At 43.1% G+C, this 12,628-nt stretch overlaps 1 protein-coding gene and 1 long non-coding RNA gene across 6 annotated transcripts in view; one reads left to right on the top strand and one right to left on the bottom strand.

Annotated features, from left to right (window-relative positions):
- Window positions 1–12,628, bottom strand: part of LOC116036332 (mixed lineage kinase domain-like protein) — a 48,845-nt gene that overhangs the window by 1,973 nt on the left and 34,244 nt on the right. For all 5 annotated transcript variants that reach the window (XM_036003656.1, XM_036003654.1, XM_036003655.1 and 2 more), the window contains 4 exons: window positions 9,587–9,671; window positions 9,342–9,484; window positions 6,687–6,736; window positions 5,912–6,052 (listed from right to left, as the gene is read on the bottom strand). In XM_036003656.1, the coding sequence (XP_035859549.1) occupies window positions 5,912–6,052; window positions 6,687–6,736; window positions 9,342–9,484; window positions 9,587–9,671 (419 nt within the window). The remainder of the gene's footprint in view (window positions 1–5,911; window positions 6,053–6,686; window positions 6,737–9,341; window positions 9,485–9,586; window positions 9,672–12,628) is intronic.
- Window positions 11,093–11,659, top strand: LOC116036392. Its single transcript, XR_004101590.1, has 2 exons — window positions 11,093–11,289; window positions 11,326–11,659. It is a non-coding gene; the product is annotated as an uncharacterized LOC116036392 (long non-coding RNA).

Below are 12,628 nucleotides of genomic sequence, written 5' to 3'. Positions count from 1 at the left end.
ACTCTGCTTCTTTCTGGAGAGGGCTCAAACAGATCACCAGCTTCAAGTCCACAGCCTCCCACTCCACCAACGACCGACGCCTAGCCAACAACCTTAACGAGTTCTACTGTCGCTTTGATAGACAATGGGTCACCTCCCAACAAAGGGTCTTCCCTGATACCATCCCCCGCGACACCTCCCAACAGCTCCAGCTGCAGTGCATCACCTCCACCTCCACCTCCCCCACCTTAAAGTTCCCCCCCTCCTCCTCCCCACCCACCTCAGCGACGACTCTCTCCATCAATGAGGAAGACGTCAACAGACTCTTTAGGAGACAGAATCCCAGGAAAGCTGCTGGACCGGATGCTGTCTCCCCATCCAGCTTGAAGCACTGCGCTGATCAGCTGTCTCCAGTGTTAACAGACATTTTTAACACCTCACTGGAGACATGTCACGTGCCAGCCTGCTTCAAGTCCTCAACAATCATCCCTGTCCCCAAGAAGCCAAGGACCACAGGACTTAATGACTTCAGACCCGTCTTCCTGACCTCTGTGGTTATGAAGTCCTTTGAGCGCCTTGTGCTTTCACACCTCAAAGCCATCACTGACCCCCTCCTGGACCCCCTGCAGTTTGCCTACAGAGCCAATAGGTCTGTAGATGATGCAGTCAACCTGGCCCTCCACTACATCCTCCGGCACCTGGACTCCGCAGGAACCTACGCCAGGATCCTGTTTGTGGACTTCAGCTCTGCCTTTAATACCATCATCCCGGCTCTGCTTCAGGAGAAACTCTCCCAGCTTGGTGTGCCTGACTCCACCTGCAGGTGGATCACTGACTTCCTGTCTGACAGGAAGCAGCATGTGAAGCTGGGGAAAGACATTTCCGACTCACAGACCATCAGCAACGGATCCCCTCAGGGCTGTGTACTTTCTTTGTCGACAACACCTCCCTCATCGGACTCATCTCTGATGGAGACGAGTCCACCTACAGGTCGGAGGCTGACCACCTGGTGAAGTGGTGCAAGCAAAACAACCTAGAGCTCGACGCTCTAAAGACAGTGGAGATGGTTGTGGACTTCAGGAAGAATTCAGCTCCACCTGCCCCCATCACCCTATGTCTCTCCGCTTCCTGGGAACTATCATCTCCCAGGACCTCAAGTGGGAGCTTAACATCAGCTCCCTCGTCAAGAAAGCACAACAGAGGATGTACTTCCTGCGGCAGCTGAAGAAATTCAACCTGCCAAAGACAATGATGGTGCACTTCTACACAGCCATCATTGAGTCCATTAATAATCGATTATTTATTTTATTAAATTATTTTTTTTTTTTATGTGTTGATTTTTATTTAAAAGTTACTGTCTCCAGACAAGTACAAATCAGAAAACAGAGTGACTGAAAGAGGATGGGATAATGGACAACAACTTAGAGTTTAGGCAGAAAAAAACACAAAAATGGCCAAAAGGAAAAACATTTTTTTTGTATATATACACATGATCTAATAAGACATACGTAAAATAATTAGGCAAAACACATATAGGCTGTTCATCTACTTTATCACATGACATCTGACCACCTCATGTTTCATGTTCTAAGAAGCCAGTTATCCACCTTTAAACATGACTGAGCCTCTGACATGGAAGATTACTGGGAGAGAAGGTGACTTCCACAAGCACGTGTAAGGGCCCTGACACACCAACCAGACGGCCGACCGTCGGCAGTAAAGCCAGTCGGACTGATCAGTCGGGTCCCCGAGGTCCAAAAAATGCCTCAGAACACACTGAGGCGACGCCGACTTGAGCGTACGCTCTGCGCGTGCGCGAAACGTAATACGTCTCCATAACAGCAGGCGGCGCTGCTCTGTATTGTTTCCATTAACAGTCTGATTATTTCCCAGAAAATGAAGACCGGCAGCTGATTGGACGAACGCGTCACGTGGTTCTTTTTTCTCCGGAAATTCACAGCCAGACTGTCATGGCGGCTCGTTCAGAATACGATCTCATATTGTACTAAAATAGTTCACCGAAACGTGTTTCTGAAAACATTTTAAGCGAGAAATAGGCCGTGCAGTTGCTGAATCTGTCTTCAGGGGCGGATCTAGAAAAATATTTATGGGGTGGCGAGAGGGGGGCAGGAATTTTTGAGGGGTGGCAACATATGGCAGACGTATATATACTGAATTTAATCACAGTTATCACAGTTTGATGAGAAATAGTATGTACACACTACAAAAGGGCACAGGCTGCCATTTACAAACTCAGACAGACAAACTTAATCTCATGCAATCAATGTCCTGCATTTAAGGTTTCATGTGAAACAGTTCTTATTAGGAATAAGTGACCATACAATGTGATCTCACTTAATAGGAGATAGAAGTATGATAGAAGTAAGGGGCATTATCACAGGAAAGGCATAAAGGTAAGACACAGGTGATGAGTGGCAGATGTGTGAGAGGGGAAGCAAACTGTTTTTGACTGACTGCAGTCGGACATTGGAGATTTGCACTCGTAAATTGTCAAATTGGCCATAACTTTTAATTCGTTGCTGCCAACTGGGGTGGCAGCAGGGGTGGCACGGCTTTCTTTTAGGGTGGCATTTGCCACCCTATGCCACCCTGGTAGATCCGCCCCTGTCTGTCTTCATTTCAGATCAACAAAGGTCAGTTTAAAAGATTTTCGTCAGATTTTGAGAGGCTCATCCGCTCCCCATTTCCGGGTGAGTCCCGACTGTCCTGTCTCCGACTGAACATGTCAGGTCGGCCCAAATGAAGGCCGACGGCTCCTCAGACGGCCGACGGCACGGGACACACTGAACAGATTAGAGTCACGGACCTCGCCAGACGGTCCGACGGCCGATTATCGGGCTGGTGTGTCTTCTCTCTAAGGTTTAAGCGGGGAACGACTACCAAACAAAAACCTCAGTAGACAGATACAGTACAAATACTGTATATGTCAAAATCTAAGCTTTGTCTAGCTGCTTTGTCTAGGAAGTGATCAGCAAACTCTGAGTAGCAAACTCAGATTTATATGTATATTTTTTTAAATCACGCATGGAAATGTACATTAAAAAATGGTTGCATCGAGATGCATCGATAATCGGTTTAGAATCGAATCGTTGGCCTCTGAATCGGAATCGAATCGTGAGGTGCCAAGAGATTCCCACCCCTAATAACAAATGTACACATACTGTCTGTCTGTTGATGCCATTTGTGCTCAGAATTGGCCTTTGGGGAACACATAAAGCAGGGCGTGGTCTGGTCTCCCCCAGGAAATTTTGAAGGTAAAAGACTTCAATTCCTGCATTCTGATATATTTTTGGGCACCAATTTATGGTAACAATGTCTATATTTATGGCAAGGAAATCACAAAATTCTGGTGGCAGATAACAATTTAAAATACTAAATATAATGGAATATTATTATATTCAGTAGTCCAGTTAGGGGGCTTTCACATGGGCTGGATACGACAACACTTTACCCCAAAGTCCAGTTGTTTAAGTAGCATGAACAGGGCTTTATGGTTTCCCCAAGGAGCACGTTTTGCTCCCAAGTTGAAAAATGTAGGATTGACTTACAGAGGCTATTGCTTTTACTGCTAATTGTACAATAACACAATCATGTTATGGATACAAAACGTTATGAAGTGTAATGTTTTCTATATTCTATTGATCAAAAATGATCAGTGATGTTGAGACTACAGTGTAATGGACCACCACAGTGGACGGACAGCAGTCAGAGCTCCGGCGAAGCTCTCTGCCCGTCAGCAGCGGCTTCTTGCTGCTGCAGCTGGTCCCCCAGAGCAAGTGCTTGATTTTGACTGAATGTCCCAATTTGAGTAACTTCTGATTGGGTCGGTCGGCCCATCTCGGGACCAGCCCGGCCGTTGCCGACTGGCCAAATGCTTAATATTTATTATTATTAATATTATTATTATAACCATAGTGAAATCGTGCAAACGATAAAAACCCGTCCTCTGCGCTGTCGGCCTGTAAAGACAATTTATTTGTATATTAAAAAAAAAATCTGACCGGCCCACATTAAAAAAAATGGTCCGGCCCCTCTGGCATTTGCCAGAGTTGCCAGATGGCCAATCCGCCCCTGGGTACACTGCTGCCACTGCCAAGGACTAGGGAAGACTGCAGCGTATCATTCGGTCAGCTGAGAAGGTGATTGGCTGCAATCTGCCGCCGCTCCAGGACCTGTACGCCACCAGGACTCTGAAGCGTGCTGGAAAGATTGTGGCTGACCCCTCCCACCCCGGACACAAACTCTTTCAGCCACTCCCCGCTGGCATCAGGACCAAAATCTCACGACACAAGGACGCTTTTCCCCCCTCCGCCACTAGCCTTATTAACACTAGAACGGCCATGACGGTCATTTTGACCGTTTTGAAATGTATATGTGTAATAACTTTGCTGAAAAAAAAAATACAATCCTGCTGCTGCCTGACTTTTCCTAAAAGAGTCTGTATTTTAATTTAAAATGTTTTTTTATATACATTACACAAAAGGCAAAGAAAATACAGTCACTTTTACCTATTTCGGCCATACACGGTCATATTGACCGCTCGGATTTTCACGGTATTGTTTTTAATTTTTTGCGCGGTTGAAGATGCATCTTGGTTGCTTAGTAACTACCATAGTCTCTGTCAGAGAAACGTGACTAGCGGTCTCAAGTAACAAGTGTGGGCATCACCGATGGGCCGAAGGCAAAGCCAGAGTCGGTAACGCAGGCTACTACAGCGAGGAGGCACTCTGTTCTGAATCAGAAGGCAAACACCGGGCACTCGCTCTGTGAAAGGCGCCGAACACGTAGATGGCCGGTGGCTGTTTACGTGTTCATATAACTTTATACATCCTCGAACAGGCTGGAATCATTGCACACATCCTCTCCAAGGAGTGCACCAGCAGTAAAATTGTCCGGAGGAAGTTCATGCAGCAACTGGCAGAGGAGCTGAGAGCGGAGTTTATGGAGGAAAAAAGCGCAGCGGCGCACGGTCCGAGCAGCGCTGCGCACAGCAGCAGAGGCCAAAACGGAGGCTGTGCCAGGTTAGGTTATAGCTAAATGTTCAAATAAGATACTTATAATTGTTATTTGGCTGTTATGAGTTAAGTTGAATGAATTTCCACACCATATTTTTCAGGATATGAATGTATGAAATAATTACGGTTTACTATGCCATGATATGAATAATTGAAACACGTATTACTACAAATGTATAATTAAACTCATAAAATGTCGGTGTTATTACGTTTTTCTAAAGATATCGCAATTAGGTATTTATCATGAGAGATTATAGAGTTTGGAATCTGGCGGTCAAAATGACCGCTCACGGCAGTTCTAGTAGTTATGGAATTCCGGCACTTCTAGTGTTAACAAGGCCCGGACACCACCCTGACTCTCTCCACACCCCACCTCTGGCTCCACATGCCACTGTACTTAATCTGCTGTTCTGCTCTTTTTATCTTAATTCTTACTCTCTTATTTTTAATACATTCTGTGTGTGTGCATATATATACTGATATTGTTTGTTCTGTTTAACCTGTTTGTTTAACTTATTTTAGAGAATGTGTGACATGCACCTACAACACCAAAACAAATTCCTTGTATGTGTAAAAAACATACTTGGCAATAAAGCTTTTCTGATTCTGATTTTAGCATCGTAAAATACAAAGATTACGCAACTTATTATACAATATATTTAGTATGGGGTCTCTGAGCCGTCTCTCTCAGTTAAGAGGTCTCTGAAAACCCTGATCTACAGATTTTTAGGCATTATAAAACGACTTAAAAATAGTGCATATAGCAGACGTAAATGGAGCAAACCCCCGCACACCCCCCCTAGATTTGGGCTGAGCCCTGAATGTTTAAAATGTCTGGCTCCGCCCCTGGTCTAAAGGTAACAGTGTATATGGTGATGGCAGGGATCGTAAGTTACCTCCAGCAGATGGTCTCTGGAAGTGATCATGGGCCCGACAGGCGTTGATCAGATTTCCCAGCGGTTTAGGACAGTCGTCAGGGAGCGGCTGCCGGTATTTCTGTTTGCCCACTTTCTCAAGGAAGTCCTTATTTGACCAACCTGGGGATGAAAGAAGAAACCAATGATTCTATAGTTTAGTTGTATTTTTTTTAGCCACGCTTAATATCAGCAGAGCTGTAGGGATGGGTTGGTGTTGGCATGTCTGTAGAAATATCTCAACACCTGTTGGATGGATTGCTATTTTGTTCAGACATTTATGTTTCCCAGAGGATGCACGCTAACCTTCTTCACGTTTGTGAAATCAGTTGTGTTGCTCTGAGTTATCCCTTAACAAATAACTTTGGAGACCCTATAGTCTCTGTATACTGTATATAACACTGTAAAAGAATCCAGCCTGCATGAGTTCTTTTACTTTTAAAACTTGATACTGATAATACTTCTATACCTTTACTTAAGTAGCCAAACATTTTGAATTCAGATCCCTTTTAACATACAACTCTGGCGTGCTACTGTATTTCTTGTCATTGGCTTTAACACAAAGGGTGGTTACATAGATAGATCAACACAAAACATACTCCATTCATACTTCTATTCTATCACACAAGTACAGCATTAAAATCATTCATGGACCCAACTATGGACAGCAACGGGGTCCTTTTGTTATAAATCGCTATCAAACCGAAACAGAAAGTTTAGGGTTGGATGTTGATGGTTGTGTTCTGCAGGTACACACCTTCATAAGGTTTGCTACGGGTCACAACTTCCCACATGACGATTCCAAAGCTGAAAGACAACATTTGCAAGTTAGAGGAGCTCAATATCACAGAGGACTCCTGTGTTAACTTTAGTCCCTTTCCCAACTGATCATTTTGTAGACAGTGCTGCGGGCTCGTTGCGGATGACACTCGACTCTGTTGCTCCTTTCAAAACAGAAGATGATGAAACAAAGGAAGTTAGCTCCTTGGCATAACTCCCAAACCTGTAATTTAAAAGAAACCTTGTGAAAACTTGAAAATAAATGGTGTTTCACCATGTGGAAAATCTCGCTTAGACTGGCAAGACAGTCTTCAAGTGTATAGGAAGGCCCTCTGAAATGCCAGAGCAGCCTATAACTCATTAATAGAGGGTAAACCCAGGGTTTTTTTCAGCATTGTAGCCAGGCCGACGGGGAGTCTCAGCTCTATTGAGCCATGTATTCCTATAACTCTGTCTGTCTCAGGTTTTTGATTGTTAAAGGTACAATATGTAACTTTCTGCCACTTTTTTGGTCTCTCAACCAAAACAATGGATTGTAAACACAGACATTTGATGACATTGGGAAGTTGCGTGGAATTATGGGAGTTGTAGTTTTTATTGTTAAACTATTGTTAAACTAATCGCTGATTAGGTTAGAATGCATCTGTTCACGGGCGAATGCACCCATTCAAGTTTATTCACGTTTTTTTACATTTTTATTCACATTTATTCATGTCATTCTAAGAAAATAGCTGCATTGTCCCCAACATAATTACGTTTTTATTGATTTGATCTGTATTGGTAGCTAGCTGACCAGTTAGCTAGTGAGCCAGCGAGCTTACATTAGCCAGCAGTGCAGCAGCAGAACATCTCCAAGCTGCCCAGAACAATCTCCCCCTTCACGTTTCTGTAATCTTAACTATTCGTTTTGGTGCTTAACCCACCTTTTGTCGGGTTAATTTAGCTAACTGTAAAGACAGCTAATCGCGAAGGGGGGAGAAATTCGGCAGGGAGGAGATTTTTGGTACGAACACCGGTAGCGTTAACGGAGATGCAGCTAACGTTGTGGATGGCTGCTGTTGTGACTGGATGCCTGGCTCTGATATGGCCTGTTTCCCGACGCTTCATTAAACTGCCGTTAGCATCATTAGCATCTGGCACTGAAGTTAAGTGGTGGCCAGATAAGGATTGCTGTAATATTGGGTGGCTGTTGGCTGGCTAGGGCCTAACAGTAACTAGCTATATATGTCCCGGGGGAGTTGTCAGCACTCATCCCGAATGAAGTGTCTTTGCGCCGGGGGGGAGTGAGGTAAACAGACCGGGGTGTGCTAGCTAGCTGGCTAAATTAGCATTAGATTAGTTGTCTATCTATACAGCTAACGTTAACGTTACTAGTGAACTTATTCGTGGGTTAGCGCGGCGCTGCTTTTATCCGTGGTCAAAACAATCATACTACTAATAACTTTATGAGCATGTTGAACGATGTTGTAACCTTATAATGTTATCCACCAAGCATTAGCATTAACGTTAGCTACTTGTCAACCAGCACATACATTGTAGTAACGTTAAGCTTGATCGATATTGATATGTATCAATAAATAAGGTTTCTGTTGTATTACTGTGTTGCAAAGTGGCATGTAATTAATCACAAAATGATTCCTTTTTGGCAGAAAAAGCAGTATTACGGTTACAAGTATTTTTTACTGTGACATTGTATGATTTACAATTACTCCTGAACATATCATCTGGGTGCCGTGTTTTGATGAAAGTTACGAGTAACTAGAGGGTGAAAGGTTATGACGCCACTGACGGGCGACTAAATGAAACGTGCCGTGTCTGAAAATAAAATAACAGATTTCTCTGGGTTTGCCATTTGGTGGAAACATTTGGGATAGTGTAACTACACAACTCAAAAAAATATATAACATAGGTATGGTCGTTTTTAGACATTTTAATGCAGAAATGTTGTAAATATTGTACCTTTTAAAAGGAAATTTGTCCTCACTGCTGTCGCACCAAATGCTTGCTATTGGGGGGGAAGTCTTGGGTCTCTGTAAATTACTGAGTGTGGTCTAGACTTACTCTATCTGTAAAGTCTCCTGAGATAACGTCTGTTATGATTTTATATAAATATATATTAGTCTCGTTTTGCCAGACCTTCCTCCACAGCGCTGTGGAGGAGGGTCTGGCTAGTCCACACAGCATTCTGGGATGGGAGGAAAACGTGCTCTGGATTATTGGCATTTCTTCAAACCAATCACAATCATCTTGGGCGGCGCTAAGCGCTGGACGGAGCCACGGTGCCGCTGCAAATTAGCCTCGGGAAGGAACTTGTTTTGGTGGAACGTGTACGTTCAAAGCTTGTTTTAGTTGTGCAACGGAAAACTCAGATTGGACAGATAGTCTAGCTAGCTGTCTGGATTTACCCTGCAGAGATCTGAGGAGCAGTTAACCATAGTCCTCACAAATCCACCGGAGGTTAGAACGCCAACACAAAAAGAGAAAGGTGATGGATATCCGGCCGAAAAGAAGGACATATGGCGGAATTTCCAGAGGCACCGGAGGTCGTGGTTCTAGACTAATATATATATAAATAAATAGGAATTGAACTTTAAGGAAGCTGTTGGTAACAAAATGCTGGTTGGTATCTGACCTGTAAATCTCACACGCTTTGCTGTACTTGTGGTTGATGTTGAGGAGCATCTGCGGAGAGAAGTAGGCCAGAGACCCGTGCGCGTTTGCCTTTGTAGTCCTTTTCAGCGATGTCTCAGTTTTTGCCAGCTCAAAGCCTCCCAGCTGAAAACAACAAGAAAAACGTTGTTAATTCCCCCCTCCCAATGCATTAAAACCTGCCCTCAGTGGACCGTCAGTAATCCCAGCATGCATTGGCCTCAGTACCTTGACTACGTAGCCTTCAGACACCAGGAACTTGCTGCTGTTGATGGATCCATGAACCTTAGATTGGTCTTCAGTGTGGTGCAGCCTAAGAGACGATAGACATCATCATTATGATAGAACCTTCCATCATAAACAATAAATCACATGCATACATTTACTTAAGTGTTAAGTTCAATTTTGAGGTACTTTACTCGAGTATTTCCATTTCATGCTACACTATACTTCTACTTCTACTACAGGAGTAGTTGAAACTGAGTCAAGACTGAGTCCAAAAGAGAGACAGCCAAGACCGAGACAGGAAAAAATAATCGATCTTCTAGACAACTTACTAACTTGTTTACAAATTATGCATAGGCGTAATTTACACATTTACATTACTATTTATAAAAAAAAAAAATAATCACGTTCGAATAGTAATTTCAGCATTCAAATAGTATTGATTTTTTTACTATTCGAATTATATTCAACTTTTGGAATTCATTCCAACAGCCCTAACAAATAATAAGTTCAAGAATGGGAACATTTTGCTTTTGTATTTTTAAGTAAATAATATGGCCTAATTTGATCCTAAAGTGTGTTACTCTGCACTTGCTTTTTGATTATTACAAATTACAAAGCAAAATGATCATCTTAAAACAGAACATATACTGTCTCTCGCATCACATAAATTATGAAGAGGTAAGTAAGTTGTCTTGAAGAGGATTATTTTTTTCTGTCTCAATATTGACTCTCTCATTTGGACTCGGTGTTGAATCGGTCTCGACTAGTCCTGGTCTTGGACTTGTCTTGGACTCGACAAAGCTGGACTTGACTACGATTAATCGCCAACTATTTTGATAATCGATGAGTCGGTTTGAGTAATTTTTTAAGACAAAAGTCAAAATTCTCTGATCCCAGCCTCTTAAATGTGAATATTGTTCTAGTTTCTTCTCTCCTCTGTGACAGTAAACTGAATATCTTTGAGTTGTGGACAAAACAAGACATTTGAGGACGTCATCTTGGGCTTTTGGGAAACACTGATCCACATTTTTCACCATTTTCTGACATTTTAGAGACCAAACAACCAATCCATCCAGAAAAAAATCAACAGATTGATCGATTATGAAAATAATCGTTAGTTGCAGCCCTATATTCTTAGCAACAGACTCAACAACCTTGGGTTCCCTCATTACTGCCTCGCGTGGTTCAATAACTATATTTTTTAAATCTGAGGGCCTGTTGTCTGAACCTATGGATGTCTCTATGGGGGTGCCACAAGGTTCGATTCTCGGGCCAACTCTTTTCTCCCTATACATCAATGATGTGGCTCTTGCTGCTGGGAATTCTCAAATCCACCTATACGCAGACGACACAATCCTGTACACATCCGGCCCCTCTTTGGATACTGTGCTATCAAACCTCCAGGAGAGCTTCAATGCCATTCAGTACTGCTTCTGAAACCCCCAACTACTGCTAAACTCTGGCAAAACCAAATTCATGCTTTTCAGTTGATCGCTGCCCACCCCTGCCCACCCGATTAGCATTACCACGCTCGATGGGTTGGAATTAGAAAACGTGGCGGTGTACAAATACTTAGGTGTCTGGTTAGACAGTTCCCTCTCCTTCCAGCAACACATAAACCACCTTCAGTCTAAAGTTAAGTCTAGGATCGGTTTCCTATTCCGCAACAAGGCCTCTTTCACTCACACTGCCAAACTCGCCTTGTTGAAAATGACAATTTTACCAATTCTCGATTTTAGTGATGTCAATTACAGAACTGCCTCAAACTCTCTCCTGAAAAAACTAGATGTTGTCTACCACAGTGCCATACGTTTTGTGACCAGAGCCCCCTATAACACCCACCACTGAAACCTCTATGCATTAGTTGGCTGGCCCTCGTTGCTTAACTCACTGGTACCAACTCATTTACAAATCCTTGCTAGGTAAAGCCCCGCTGTACATACGCTCACTGGTCACCATAGCTTTACCCACCTGCGCTCTAGCAGTTAAATCTCCTTGGTCACCCCAAAAGCCCACACCTCCTTTGGCCGCCACTCCTTCCAGTTCTCAGCTGCAAATGATTGGAATGCACTTCAAAAAACCCTGAAACTCAAAACCCTTATCTCACTAACTGCCTTCAGAGTACATCTATCTGAACTCCTGTCCGATCACTGTACGTGCTAACTGTTCTCCATCATTCATGCTCTCGCACCCCCCTATTGCATTACTGCAATCCATTACCTCTGTCACGCCCCATAACATATTTACCTGCATTGCTATCATTCTGTTTACGTCCTTTTGCACTATTCATCTGCCCTGGTATGCTCAACTGTCATTCCTCCAACCTTTGTTGTCACACACTTTTTGTCCACCACAATATGCACTAACTGTATATTGACTCTTTACTACATCTCAGCATTTATATATTCTGTCTATTCATGTATACTGATCTACATCATCATCTAGACCACACTTTGCACCTACTGTACATTGACTCTTTACTACATCTCAGCATTTATATAGACTATTTTTATTTATTTATTTATTGTTTAACCTTTATTTATCCAGGTAAGTCGATTGCAAACAAATTCACATTCACACAGTTACACATTCTTACCTGGAAGCTGCTCAGTACAACCACAGTCTGATCTGCTGAGCAGCTCCGCTGGAGCGGTTGGGGTTAAGGGCTTTGCTCAAGGGCACTTCAGTGGTGGTAATGAGGGAAGGACAAGCGCTGCTCTTTCACTTTCTCCACCCAGATTTTGGGGATTGAACCAGCGACCTCCCAGTCCCAAGCTCACTTCTTTAACCTTTAGGCCACCACTGCCCTATTCATGCATATCGTGTTATTACTGATTCTACATCACTAACCAGACCACAATTTGCACTAACTGTATATTGACTCTTCACTACATTTCAGCATTTATATAGACTGTCTATTCATATATATTGCGTTATAACTGATCACTTTCGCATATCCTTCATCTTACTTACACCTCACTTTGCACCGGCTTTGTAATGCCTACTTAATCTGCACTTTATGTAGCATATTGTATTCTGCAT

This window comes from Sander lucioperca, chromosome 7, assembly GCF_008315115.2.
Source record: "Sander lucioperca isolate FBNREF2018 chromosome 7, SLUC_FBN_1.2, whole genome shotgun sequence".
In the NCBI taxonomy this organism is placed as follows: Eukaryota; Metazoa; Chordata; class Actinopteri; order Perciformes; family Percidae; genus Sander; species Sander lucioperca.
This window is presented reverse-complemented; position numbering and strand designations above follow the sequence as displayed.